The sequence below is a fragment of the Gavia stellata genome, chromosome 9, assembly GCF_030936135.1.
Source record: "Gavia stellata isolate bGavSte3 chromosome 9, bGavSte3.hap2, whole genome shotgun sequence".
Classification (NCBI taxonomy): Eukaryota; Metazoa; Chordata; class Aves; order Gaviiformes; family Gaviidae; genus Gavia; species Gavia stellata.
Window position 1 is genome coordinate 22,712,967 of NC_082602.1, and position 15,552 is coordinate 22,728,518.

The 15,552-nt window shown below is 35.5% G+C and overlaps 1 protein-coding gene across 1 annotated transcript in view; it reads right to left on the reverse strand.

Annotated features, from left to right (window-relative positions):
• PLCE1 (phospholipase C epsilon 1) overlaps window positions 1-12,701 on the reverse strand; it is a 135,471-nt gene extending 122,770 nt beyond the window's left edge. The window contains exon 1 of the mRNA XM_059821533.1: window positions 11,459-12,701. Within this exon, the coding sequence (XP_059677516.1) occupies window positions 11,459-12,646 (1,188 nt within the window). The 5' untranslated portion in view covers window positions 12,647-12,701. The remainder of the gene's footprint in view (window positions 1-11,458) is intronic.
• Window positions 12,702-15,552: the final 2,851 nt, after the last annotated feature.

Genomic DNA, 15,552 nt, shown 5'->3' on the forward strand with positions numbered 1-15,552 from the left:
GTGCAACCTTTGTACATAACCATCATGATAGTACTAGCACTGGTTTACATATGTCTTAGTTCCACAGAATAACAGCAAAACCTTTAGTTCTGGTTAGGTTTGGAAGTAAGATTTTGTTGTTGTTTTTTGCTCTCTACATTTTTGAAGTTCCAAAACTCAAAGAACTCTTTGTCAACTATCTCTTTTATTTTCCTTCCAAGTTTTTCATAGAACACTGGCTCTTTTTCACTAGTTCTTTCAGTTAACTACCTTTCATATCTCATTAGCAAATTCTGCCCAGTACTGTTAAATCAATTTCCACTTCTTTTACTTAATGAAAAAGGGTCTTTTTTGTTTTTTATTCTCTTGGATCCACTGAGTCACAACCACATGGGTATTTTCTGAGAATCTGCTTTAATCTTGGCTGTTGTTTTCCTTGTGTTTCTTTGCAGACTGGAGAAATTTAAATTAAGCAAGGATCAGAGGAATCTGGTCATTAATGCCTAATATAAATACTAACTAGCAAATACTTCTTTTTTCCTGATGAGTACAACAGGAAAAAAGTTACAAATGTACTATTCTCTATGATAGTTTGATGAAATGGACATTAAACTTCAGCCAAAAATCCCAGCTCTTTTGGAAAGCCAATTTCAGTTTAAGAGTGTAATACTACAACCATGTGCATATCAATCGTCCAATGTGAAGTTTAAACGCTGTTTACTAAACGTCACTGGAAAAAAAAAAAATCCCCAAAAAGAACATGGAAAGGAAGAGGACCAAAAGAAAGCTAAAACCAAAATGTAATAGCTATAAATGGTACAGATGCCACAAGTAAATTTGTGTGAGCTCAACAAAGCTGGACATAGGGCTAATAAAAGCAGGAGTGCCCATTAAGACCATACAATTGCATGAAGAAGGAACTTCAGCCTTAACTATTAGACTCGGCTGAAGAGTAGATTGTGAATACTATGGAAAAATATTATCTAGTAGTAGAGAACTAAAGGGAAATATATTGGGAAGTCTGTTCTCTATATAAGACTGAAGGATAAAGAAGGTTCCATAAAGACCATGAGCCTAGGGAATACTAAGCAAGCTGAAGGTAAGTTCAAGAATGGCACTAGGGAACAAGAACAGACAGCTACTCATAGACTTGAAGTAAAAAGAGCAAAACTAGTTAGGAGGAGTTACAAAAAACTAGTTTTCAAGGCAGAGAGGGGAACACTCTCCCCTTCCCCTCACAGAATTTAATGAGAAACCCCATGGAGACTTTCAAGGTCAGGAAGCCTAGGAGGAGGGAGCAGATCTTGGAGTCATCCACCAAAAGGAACCTGGGGAGAAGGAGCCTGGAAAAGCCATAGGGAAATTAAGAGAGCACAAGTTGCAGGGGTGAGTCTTTTTCAAACGGCAACAGCTGGACCATACCCTGAGGTAAATGCTATTAAGGCTGACATCTGTAGAAGTCTGCAGGGCCTAAAAATGGTATGGGATAAGGCCTATAAATGGGTAAAGATAAAAAGCACCTTGTCCAGGGGAGCGAATGCATGCTCTAAGGTTCTGGAGCTGAGACCTTCACCACAGACAAAACCCCAGCCCTTCCTCTGCTACTCGGTGATAAGAAACTCAGTGACCTAACAGGGAAGGAATATTTAAAGCCCTCAATCCAGGGAGGATCACTGGCCATGGGAGTTGACATGCTATCAACTGTCTCTGATTGTGTGCTTTTCTATCATGCAAAAGGGTGCAGACTAAATAAGATCTGACCACTTAGGGCACAGGGAGGACTAAAGCAGAGCAAGGGACAGGTGATGCTGGATTCCACAGAACAGCCTGCTACACTAGGATAAAAAAAGAAGGGGCAACAAGTGTTGTAGAATCCTTCCACAATTGTGTAGAATCCTTCCACAATTCTACATAGTGACAACCTCAATCCTGAAAACAGAGGGCAGTATTTTCATTACTGTCTACATAAACACCTTTTGGGTTAGTAAATAACTTACTTAAAGGTCCTGAAGAAAGCTGTCTGAAGCCAGGACGAAAATGTAGCTGCTGTGTGGATGTGGAGTAAGTTCACCATGAACAAAAAGAAACAAAGTGTACTGCACAAGCCACTCCTAATAGGTAATATGCCAACGCTTCCCTGTCTTCCCTGGTAAACCTGTCCTGCTTTATTCTGCAAAAATACAGACACAAACTCAGTTCTAAAATTCCAAAATAGTTTCTACAACTACAAAAATGAACACATACTCTATTAAAATCAGCCAAAAAACTGGGGGGCAGGTTGAACAGGACAAATATGATGTAATGGTCAGGTCATTATGTAAATCATAGATCGGATAAATCAAAATAGTCTCATGTGAACACAAAAACTTGGAACTGCTTAAAAAATTCCACCACACACACCCAAATTCCCCACACAAAGCTTCACCCTGGTGTTTCCGATGCTAGATTAGTTTTCTTGTATCAAAAGAGCTCCCTGGGTAGCAAAAGCTTTGTAATCTATGAAATATCTAGGTACAGCAAACAATATTTCATCTTCTGAATTTCACCATAACCTTATGGTGTCCAACTTATTTGTTTTAATCTTCCATCATTTTATAAAGGTAATTTAATTCTGAAACAAACCATTGATGCATTTATCTCCTCAGCAGCTAAACCACTGGGAGGAAAAACAGGAAACAGCTGGTCAAAGCTAAAGTATGAGGAGAAATGTGTTCAAAACCAAAAAAAAATTACTCAAAACTGATCATCATTTACAAAGGCTGGATTTGCAGCTTTTCCAAACCAATGGCAAAGAAACACTGTGCAAGCTAAACTAAATATGCAGTGATTCACAAATGCTTGCTAAAGATGAAAGCCTGAAGAACTTTGTTGATCAAAGGAAGCATTCAAATTATTACAAAAGTCCATCTCCAACCTGCTGGTTAAAGGAAAAAAAAGGAAAGAAACAAAAACCCCTCTATTTCTGGACTGCCAGAGAATAAGAAAATTAATATGCTGCTGTTTTAAATATGATCCATGTTGTGTTTCCTGCTTGTTAATAACCTCTACCTATCTTTTCTACAGCCTCAACCTGTTGAGTGACTTGGTGTTAATAGCCCAAAGCCTCCTTTATGCTGATGGCCAATCACTAGAAGACAATGAAATCTTCACATAGGAAGAGATTTTGCACACCTGTGGTTCTCCCTGACTGTATTTTAAGTAAGGTAAGTTTCAAAAGGACACACAGGTGAGCCAGAATACAAGTTAATTTCATAAAAGGGAAATATTCTGAATGTTCATGAAATAATATTTTTTCCCTTTAAAGTATATGCATTTACATTTACACACACAAGCCACCTAGCGCAATCCCAAGACTGCAAACAGACAGGAAGTCCAATGTTATGGTTCCCAGGGCAACCATAATGTGCTTATATAATGTAAAATATCTCACATATGCACAGGGTCAGAACTATAATGGCCTCAAGTTTGTAGCATGATGCTCTAAGTCTGCAAAGTTACTCAAGATAAATTCTTGATTTAAAACAGAGAAGATTGATGACAGTTTTCTCTCAGGGGTCTTTTTGTTGATCCAACTCACAATCACATTTAGAACAATCCTCCGTGGCTCAGATACATTCTTATGTTTTTGCTGAAAGATAAACTATTCAGAATTATCATTCAGACCTTTATTCAGCCTAGAAGCATTTCAGTGTTGATTGGCTACATACATTAAAAAAATAACCTTGTTTTTCCTTTGCTCTGATGCATATAACTCTAAAATTACCTAATATTAACAGTTGGAACTGGTGGGAAAATGTTTTTCTTTTTTTTTTTCCCCACTGGAAACTTAGGATATGTCTCTTCAGCAGACTACAGTGCAGCACACAGCTACTAAGCCTGCTGAGATAAAAGAAAATTTAGCCACAGCATATGGAGAGTGTTTGGGAGAAGTTTATCTTCTGCAAAAACCTGAGTGAGCTCACTAGCAACTAACTGCTTCTAAGTCTATAGAACAAATTAGATAATCACTTGTTTGTAAAACAGCTAGGACAACAGATTCAAATCCAGAAGTAGGGTTTCCAAGCAGTGTGGTAACATGAACAGTAAGTAACAGCTTATGCAACTAAAGGGTACTGAAGGAAGTTTTATATATCAAGTTAATGATCCCATCTGAATTACATGCATTATACGCATTTATATAGACAATATTTTTAGTTCAAAACTATAGTTTTAAAACTGCTTAATATAAGTTTGGCCTATGTCTCTTTATTAAAATGTCTGATGTAAAATTATGGTTCCCATGAAGCCAATAGCTCCATTTTGCACATGCTTCTTTTTCTCCCTCCAAGTAACATTATCCCAATAGGAGATTTTAAATAGATTACAGTATGACCAGGATTTCACCCATTCTCTAATACTTGAAGGGAATTTCTAAACACTTTAAGAACTAAGACTGCTGTAACATGAAACTGGAGCAGCTAATAATACATCCTTTGTTTTGCCCACACTTCATTAATGAAGGTCTGTATCTGTTGTGATTTCTTGAAAACAAATAAAATGAAAATAATAATGAAGAGTACATAGGAATCACTTTTAATCATCTTAAAAGAAGCTCACATTATTTTACTGTGGATTCAAAGTCCAAATGTTGGCAGCAGTCAACAGGCATTACAGTTACTAGCTAAGAGGAAAAGCTAAGAGGAAAAAAAAAAAATCTTCTGTTTTCACAAGAGTTAATTAGGTTGTTCAGAGTCCTGCAACAAGTGCACGTGCCCGATTGCAAGATAAAAACAAACTTTGTCATCACTGTTGCACATTCTCATACTATGACAGCAGACTTCTCTGTAGGTATCTATCTTTGAGTATTTGCTATACTAAGGAAATCTTAAGTTTTTACAATAAATGTTAGAATTCCAGAGATTAAAAGACTCTTCAGACTTCATACAAATGGGAAGGCAAGAATATTATCTGTAAGTAAGAATGATCACAAGCCAATCCAACATCTTTTTCTCTCTCATACTCAGCTAGGAGATTGATGAGTGCATCTCAAAAGTGAGTCTTCAATCTCAGTTCAAAAATTATCATATCTGGTTACAGTTCAAAATATTTAAAAAATTTATACTTTCACACAATCTGCAGGACAATACCAGCACTGTCTGATATATTTGTTTTGCAGGTAAGGAATAGCTTCTAACTATATAATTTTCTAGGGAAATTATTAGGAGAATTAAAAAAAAAAAAGAAGAAAGTAGTTACAAATGCCAGTGCTGAATGGTTATGTTTCCAGGACTGCCCCACTTCTGACATTCCTGATGAAACCTGCATGCTGTCACACTGCCCTGAGTCACGCTGGTTCCAACTGCTGCACTGATGTAATTAGCTTTGGTTGGTGCGGGAGCACCCTCAGAGCTCTCCTGTCCCTTGACACTCCAGCTCATATGTACTTGCACAGTACCTAACAGCTGTATTTTGTTTAATTGTTATTCCTTTTTTTTTTAAGCTGTCACCAGTGTGTATTTTCAAGCAAAATTTTTCATGGCCAGAGGCTCATAACCATACTAGATCAAATCACTTTTCACAAATACAGAAACCAAATAGCCTCGTATCTCGTGGAGGATGCCTTAGATATTGTGACAAGTATAATTTTACAGTAGAGATTTTTCCTGTAAGTCCTTCTTGAAATTCCATAGCAATAAGATGTATGCCTACCAATTATTGTCAACGCAAGCTTATTGCATTTTAGAAAACCTTCTTTTTAAAAGATCCTGAAAGACTGTAGAAAAGCAAGATAATTTAAAAAGCATATGAAATCTCACCAATTCAGATTTTAATTATTCACTCATGAACAGAGCGATCTTTATATGGCACAGTTTTTATTCACTCATACCAGAGTAAACAACGCAAACTTTTCAACAGTTCATATAGGTAATGGAGATAACTTAGTTTAAACTGAGAAAGTATTTAGAAGTGTGTCCAACTCTAACACTCTAAAATGAACTCTTTAATGTGCTGCAGTGAGATCTTCATGCTTCTTTACAGTTAATGAACAGTCACTAGAAGGAAAGTAAAAATGTGGAAAAACTGAAGGCATAATATATTGCTCTTGCCAAGACTCCCACACTATTGGCTCTAAATACCTAAGTGTGCTCACAGCTAAAACTTATTGTTCATAATTTGGCCCAAAATTGTTAAAGCTATGAGGCAACTACAAAATGATACAAAGTATTAAGAGATTTATCTCTAACTCTATCACACATTATGGTAATGAACCCGACTACTTCTACAGACAGAGGGTAAAATTTCTATTTTTAAAGCTAGCCTTTAAAACTGGAGTAACTCAACCCAAAGCAAATATAAGTATAGAGCTTCATTTAACAAAGTTGAATTTATTTTTACAGCACTTACTGAAGGAAAAACATAACTTCATGCCTATTTGGCTTCTCTTTTGCTTCCCTGATTTTTTTCCAAATAGTCAATTTTGCTCATGAACTTTTTCTTTAAGCAAAAGATTGCAACTCTTATGCAAAAAACCAAGAAACACAGGGTCCAGGTAGAACAAAAAACAGCTCATCCATACCTACTAACTACTTTAACATATGAATATAAACCTTTATGTCTAGAAACATGATAACCTTAGCAACACACAAAATACTCATGCACAGTCAGATAAAAAAAATTATTGTTAGAGTGGAGGAGAACCCCAACCACTTGCAGATTATTTGCTTTATGTAATTTTTTCCTGTAAATTCCTTTCAGTGTGTTGGACTAGAAATTTTATTTCAAAGTGGAAAACCAAAAAAATCTCAAACACCAAATCTGTCTGTAACCCACAATATAGAAACACAAACTATCTTTTTTTTTAAATAACAGCACAAGTATAGCATAAACTTTAGCATAAAGAGCAGTGTTACATTTTAGGTAAGCATGCAAAACTAAGGAAGAGAGTAAAAGTCCATTTAAAGAATTCCATCTTTTTAAATATGGAGCAAGAAGGAAAAACCTGTGAGAAAACCACATAATCCTAACAGAAAGATGATATCACAGCAAATATAGACCTGAAATTCCTACAGAAATTAAAAAGACATTAAATTAAAAAGAACCGAGAAGGAAAGCCTGTAAGAATTTAATTTTTTAGGCTGCTTCATGGGTTGTGACTCTCACAGAGTTTGGCCGCATAACTTCACTAGTAAGACTCCTATTGCCAGGTGATTTCATGTGGCCACTCCAACCAGCTTTGTGTCTATTCTGCCAAATCTGATCAGTCAGCTGAGTGAAACGCAGCATATACCCAAGGACTCTCATGCTTATTATTATTATTATTATCGTTAGCACAGAGGGGAACTCGGATGCTTTCAAGTTTTTGTTTCACTTCTTAAGAATCAACGCAGGCCTCTATTATATAAATTATGTTTTGAATATACTGGAAAAGTCTATCTTCCAAGATACTACTAGATAAAAAAGAGGGTTATACTATTCATTCTGACAAAATATTGAGGTTACAATTAACCCGACACTTGAGAAAAGCAACCAATAAAATGTTCTGAACATACAGCATTACTAACCCTTCTTTTGTTCATAAACACATGTTAGCACTTGATGTAAAGTGCTCCTGTATTTAGTTAGTGCAACTGGTTGTCAAAACAGTCGAAGCAGATGTTATGTCCATGACTGACACTGAAATACTCAATCTATCTATATTTTCAGAAATGCCACAAAAGCATGCAACACAAAGATACACTGACTAGAGCTGGGGGGGGTGGGGGGTGGGGGGCGGCAGAGGAAATCAAGCTCTCTGTAGGTTTAGAATTATAATTAACATTTATATTAATTACAAAATATTATTTTTAATTCTGAATGTATTCAGAATTAATAATCAATTCTAAACCAAAAAAAAGATTCAGACAAATACCAACTATTAAACAGAAAACTACTTGTGCCTGGCTCTGTTTCTTTAAAAATATTATCCAAGATGACTATTTTAGATATCACATTAATAAAACAGGATAGTAAAAAATTTTTACCTCCAAATCTTTTTTCTCTCCTTAACTGTTTGTTAACAGATGCCACCAACTGACTATAGCTCAACTTCATGGAAATCAAGAAATCTTAATATAAGACTCCTTACATTAGCCATGCATAATCAAAAATCCTTGCATTACATTGATTTTACACATGAATCATAAAAACACTATGGACACTACACGGAAAAAATACCTGATGCTAACAGATCCTGAATTACTACAACAAATCATTAAACTACTGGCAGCAGGAATGTAATGACACAGCAAAAATGGTACTGATGCCTACAAAATAAGCTTACCTAAAGAATTCAGCTACTATGCATTGCAACTATGCTACTGGAGCTGTCATCTGGAGATCCTGAGGTCACTTACCTGGTTTGAGACAATCACCCCATCGTAGTCTAGTGAGCTGATCAAATTTAATACCTTAGTCAAAGGTGGACCTGGCTACTTTTGTCATATTTCATTACCACAACTGCAGAAACACCAGGATACCAGGAAAAAAAGCAGCACACTTCAGCACTATGAACCTAATATCTCACAGACACAGGTGGCTCAATGATTCCAGAAACTCTGACTTTCGTAATTAGTCAGATTGCTAATATGATGCAGCTGAGCTGAACCCAAGTAGTGGATACATTGTGCCAGGCCAAGCAAAGCCAACACCAAAGCTTGCACTCTCATTATTTGTTTCTGTGGCAAATTCTTTGCATTTGCAACATCTTTAATATGTGCCAATGTGAGGGGCTTGCACTGTTCCAACACGGACAAGCAAATTTCTCATTAATAGATACAACAGCCATGTTACACACATCCATCTGATACGGGTAAATACTGCACTGTATATAGCTGCAAAAACTACATGCAAAATTAGAAAAAATATTCAACATAAAAATCTTCTCTCTTCATACAACACATACATTAAATGCAGAGCAGAAGAGTCTAAATCTGCATATCTAAACAGTAATAATATGCTACTTTAAAAATATATAATTTCATGTATTTTCTATATAATCCAAAGCCTCAGTCCCACCTTCCTATGTAGGGAAAGAAAAAAAATATTCAGCAAGACAACAGTTCAGTGCTTTATTAGCACTAGAATTTTTATGTAAGGGATATGCACAAATGAGACCCACATTTTCCTACTTAAAACATAAAGGTCTCTATTGTTCCATGTTACACCAGCACTGCTATGAAAACTTAATTTCTCCGATTTTTTTTCCCCTTGAAGAACAGAACTACTGTTCACTTAGCTGTTCCAAACAGAGTGCATGCTCAAAGGGTGAGATAAGGGGAAAGAAAGAACAAATTACCACATTGATTTACTACTTTCTCCTTCTTTCTTTGATTACTAGCATGAAAGCTTCCTACAAATGCTCATAATTCATTAAATTATTTTAACCCAGTGGATACGTTCAACAGGTCCATGTATTTGTCACATTCATTGAGTTAATTTCTATGTTTGTGTATAAACCATCTATAATGCTTATAAATTACATTTATTTCTGAGTTTCTATATGTACTACAAAAAAAAAAAATCTTCAAATTAAAGCCCTCACACCCCAAAATGCTATACATTCATTACTATGCAGCAGTGCTGCGAAGTGGTGAAACAGGCATGCATGTTAAAAGCTAAGGAACTCCAGTCAAATTGGAAATGACCAATGAAGAACCTAAACACATCCTTCCCTTTTCATACCTATATAAATGAAAACTACGCTAGACCTCAGCTACAAAACATTCTCCCTTTTCTCCCCCAAAAAAGCTTATAAAGATAATACAAATGTACTGAGCAGATACCATGTTAGGTAAATACATGGCTCATATTCATCATATTCATTCATTCATGGGAGCATGACCATGCACCACGCAGGGCATGTGCTGTACCAGCAAGTTTGTACTTCCACTGACTAGGATAGTGAATATCACAATAATGAACAGCACCACAAAGCTTTGCAACCTAGTACAAAAACCTGACAAACACAGGTTCATGGAACTCATCAATAAACTATTTAAACAGAAAAAATACTAGTTTCTAGAAGCATATGAGGATACTACTGGAGGCCACAATTGTCATGGAGCTCCTGAGCCACCAAGTCCACTCTTCTGTTATCACTGACAAAATTTCATATAATCCATTTCAACGTTTTTACAGTTGGACTCGACAACCTTAAAGGTCTTTTCCAACCTAAATGATTCTATGATTCTATACAAGTAAGTTTTCCTCAATTTCAGTCCTACTGGAAGCTGTTGCAAAGTCTGAGCACTAACTGCCAGAAATTTCTTCCAGTTTTCAACCTACATTTATTCAGGACCAATTAATAAGCATACCTTATCTGACCACAGTCTCCTTTACCTTCCCCTCCCTAGAGCTTATTCACACATTTTAACGGGGGGGGGGGGGGGGGGGACGGACATCACACCTCCTTTTTTTACTAAGCTCAGTAAACCTCTCTTCTCTTCTTGAAAGCGTTTCTCTTGCTGTGATCATCCTGCTGGCCTTTCTTTCTCAGTAGTCACATTTCAGGTGAATCCTTGAGAATCAGTGTCAAAATCTTTTTTATAAATTCCATAGACAACTACTTAATTTCTACCATCACAGAAAAACTTTTACTACTTAAAATAATTTATTAAGGATGTGCTATGTCATTTCTATAATAATAATTTATGCATTCATGATTTCATTCTAAACTTAGATTTTTTTTTTGTTTTTTAATTTAAGAGAATACAAATCAGGGCACTATCAGCACATTAATATACATTATTCAGCTATGACTTTTTTTTAATTATTTGCAAATGTGGAAGCGTTATAAATATCGGTAACTTAGGAAAAATACTATGCTTTCTTTTTTAGAGCAACAAAATTTTTCACTGTGATCCAATACTGCCAATTACCATTTTATACAATTTACTCCATGGAATTATTCTATCATTAATATATCCATCAAATGTTTATATACACATATATGCCATATATATTCAACTATGTTTATCTATAATATATATTAATACCGATTTTAACATATATATGTATAAACACATATTTAAAATATAAATATCTATAAAATGTGTATCTATTTTTATATCAGTATATATGTATATTACATTCTTATATATAAATATATATCAAGATATAAAATTATACACACATCTATGTTTAAATATGTACCTAGATACATTTTATATAGATATATATGTATATACATGCAAATGTATGTATAGATTTTTATACAGATGTAAAATTATACATTTTACCCCATGCCTATTTTAAAGCAAAACGAATTTTAAAGGATGAGAATGCATTCTTCTAAAACGCAGTGTTCAACATGAGGTTCAACTTGGTTAAGTGAAATATCCTATTCAGTATTACTACGTGTTTACTAGTCAAAGGCTTTTTTTTTTTTTGAATGAAAAGGTCATCAGGTATCAAAGCTTTTACCAAAAAAAAAAAAAAACCAAAACCATTATGAAAAGCTTACCTCATACCATAAAGACTTCTCAAGTAAGAAATTAAATTCCCATTTTATTAAGGACTGAATTATAGTTAGCTGTTCAGTTGTAATCCTAGAAAGCTTCAAGCCACTGTTGTTTCTCCTTTGCTCAATGTAATTCCAAGCAACGGTTCCTATGTGCCCTGAAGGTAAAGTCCTAACAATTGCTCTCGTTCCAGTATAAACTGATTTTTTAACCTCTTTATCATTTTTACAGAAACGTCTTATTAATAAAGTAGAACGTTCCTTTTTGTTTCTAAAAAAATCCTCTTCCATTTCTTCTTCACAGTTATCGTTACAGTCTTCAAAATGGCTCAGAAAGGGCTTTGAGGGCATTCTTCCAGTAAAGTTATTTCCACAGAAGTTGTGACCTGAGCATGCCACTTTAACCTTTCGTGGTGCTCTTTCCAGACACAAATACTTATCCCTTAAAGCATTTTCATACAACTGCTGCCCATTTTCATTCTCACAATTATTTGTCAACTCCATTAGTCTGCAAGTACAGGCTGGGGAACCAGTGGTGTTACCATCGCCAACGCTTACTGGCTGCAAGCAGTCATCCAAAATGAAGCCGTTGTGTAAACTGCACAAAGCCTTTGATATATTCCTTTCACTAGCACAATGAAAGTGAAAAAAGGCCACTTTATCAGCATCATTGCTGTCATGTTTATTTACTGCTGTCTGGCTTCTTAACGAAGGTCCATTCATTTTCAACTGAATTTCAGCAAGCATGGCTCTTTCCAGTGAAACAGGAATTCCAGTTTCCAGGCATGCCTCTCTCCCTGCTAAAGGATCACAAGATTTATACAGCTGGCTGCACGGGATATTGCTCTTGTAGTTTTTCTGTAAAATGTTACAGTTAATGTTAAGAAATTCCACTGAATCAGGGATGGAGCTGTTCCTCTCCCAGAAGTTTTCATTACTATTGTCATTAGTCAGTTGCTCTTTCGCCAGAGAGAATATTTTGGGCACTGAGCCCTGAAGACTTTCTTCTTCAAGTCTGTGTAAGTATGAGAGAGCGTGTGTGGTTTGCCTTCCCGGACTGGCAGTGTGTCTTTTTATAACACTGGTGTCCAAAGCATTTTCACTATTTTCATCTCCAGCTGACTGAGCAGGTATCACTTTACCCTGTACCACAGAGACAAGAACAGACGCTGTCATTTCCTCAGAGGTCATCTTGACACAGTCTCTAGTTGTGTAGAGGTGTGTTGGGGAGGGGGGCACGTTGTCTACCAAGCCTCACACCATGATTTCAGTATAATAAAAGATTCAGTGTTAAATAATCAGGGAACGCATGATAAAATATACATTGACTACTTGTTCTTTTTGAACTGGGTTTTAAAAAAAAGTAATTTTTTTGACTGGTGGGCTACTAGGCTTTCCCAGCCTTGGATTACTGGCATGAAATCCAAACATTTTCAAACCAGCTTCTTATTGTGATATAGCTGTTCGGCTTGTCTCTTCCCACAATTAATTATGCCATTACATGTAGCACACACACTGTTGCCTCAGGTTGTAGAAGACTACCAAACACATAATCCATGTCAAAGATGCATCTCCCCATAGGGCATCCAAAAATTTGGTTTTCTGTAAAGAAAAGGAAAAAAAAAAAATATTGAACAGAATCCATGGCACAAAATCCACCATCACAACTACAACAGAAAGAAATTTTTTTTATGTAAAGAGAAGGAACACAAAACAACAGAAGTTAATTATACTGAGACCTAGAGAATTCCAAAATACACATTTAAATCTGTCTTAAAGTCTCACTTTACAATTTGCGGAAATCACAGTCATGTTTTACATATTTAAATAGCTGTCTTCACTTCAGTATGGAAAGCTACCTGACTGCAGAAAACTAATTTTACTGAAGCTGTAACACTGAAATTGAACATACAAGATATACACAAAGAGAAAAAAAGGAGATGTCTTTTCTATAATTTTTCCAACTCATAGCCAGGATAAGTTCAAACATTTGGAAGAACAAAATCTTTTTTAAACCTACACTGTCTTTTAAAACTAATTAGTTTCCTGTTCAGAACTGAACTCTGTCACAACTACAATTGTTTTGGTGTCATGTGGATTTTGTTTTCATTAAACTTTATGTTGTTACCGTGCAAGCATGAAGAAAACACAGTATTTTTGCCAGAAGTTTATGACTGAAAAAGCATGAAGGCAGAGTAGGACAAAAGACTGAAATATTATCAATAATCTTTTTGATCCCTTTACTTATATGCCTTAAGCTAAAAAGTTAACCTGCCCTTCAACGTTGCCATTAGTTCTCAGCTTCTTCCCTGCAAACAGCAAGGTAGAAGTAAATCTTGTATTCAGAATATAAGAGGTTACAGGTAGTTCAACAAAGGAAATGGAAAAATAAGAGAGATACACCCAGATAAATCATGGTGAATTATAATTAAACAAATATATGCTTGTATTTCAATTTATCATATTTAATGTTTAAAAACATTAAGTGTATTACTAAAAATGTGGGAAATGCAGAAAGTTGTATTAAGGCCTAAGTTTACTAAAACAGTCTAAATTCAATAGAAACAAGCAAAAAAGTATGACTTTGAAACTTCAGCAGCAAATTACTGGCTAGGTACAACAACTTGATTACTAAACTGATCAATTAAATGTTGACCCAGGCACTATCTACACAAGCAGAAGGGACTACCTTCTTCAATTCAGTTCATGCAGTTTAGCTAAGCATAATAATTAAATCATCTGTAGTTGATAAAACAACTAGGAATGATGGGAGGGATAAAAATCAGGAAAGCCTAATAATGAAAGTAATTTGAAGTGTAAAATTTGGTTTGATACTCTTCTCAAGTAACTATGATTAACAATTTTATTTTAAACCATTTTAGAGTGCCGGCTTTCATTTTTATAGATTACTAATCTTCATCCAAAAGCAGTTTGGCAAAAATCGAAAGGTAAAACACATTCTTTAGTTAATAGGATATTTAATATGCTATTTTCTCACACAATGAAATGCTAAGTGTAACTAAATGTATCATTTTTCCTGCAGGCTCATCAAAAAGGAAAAACAAATTTAGTAAATGTTGCATTTCACTATAAATCCATGGCTTAAAAGTTTGCTATTGAGTGAACAGAATTCTTTCTTCAAACAGTAACTACAGGAAATGCATGAAAAACAAAACAGCAATTTAATATTTCAATTTTTTGGTTTAACAACAGAAGAGCGATCAGGGAGGGTCGCAAAGGAAAGTGACAGAACAAAGAGCCACAAGTTTTACATTCTCCATGCATTACAAAATGCATGTGCATGCAAGAGCAGCGAGAGAGTGAAGGTGGGAAACTCAGATCCTGTACAGAGAGAGATTTAGCACCAGAAAGGAAAATAAAAGCCACAGTTCTTAGAAAAGTTGTGTAGAAGGAGAATGCAGTAGTTGGATAGAGTGGCAGGGCCAGGACTTAAACTGGGGTCATGCTACCAACACAGGTCACAGAGCACCCTAGAAAACACTGCAACAGCACAACTGTAGAGGAGATACAATGAGAAACCAACACCCAAGCAATTCTTTAAGTCCATAGTCCCTGATAGTCCCTATATCATTAAATTGTACCCTGAAGTTCATTTTAGTTCACTGTCTTCAATCTTAACTATTTCACTTTAAAAAAAAAAACAAAAAACCAAAAAACCAAAACCCAACACACTTAAGCACACATGCACACAAAAGAGGCAAGTACCTCAGCGATTACCTTATTCTGCTATTTCCTATCCCTCTTCCCTGTCCTACTTCCTCTTCAAATCCCCAGATAACAGCTTACGTAACTTTGTGCCACTACACACTTGAAAACTGCAAGCAATCCATCTAGAAATGTTTCCATCTTATTTCTTCTGGCAATCATTCTGTGCCTTTGACTCCAAACCTACGTACGATGATGCTGATCAAAGGAGAAAGATCTAGGAGGAGCTAGAAGGAGGAGTGGCCGTTCTTTTCTTGTTCTTTTACTCTTAAGTTTCTTTGTTGCTATATCAACCTTGTAAAAGGTATAAAACACGTACATGTATTAGTAATAGTCTTCAGTACTGATTTTTTTTTTCATCTATCAAAACA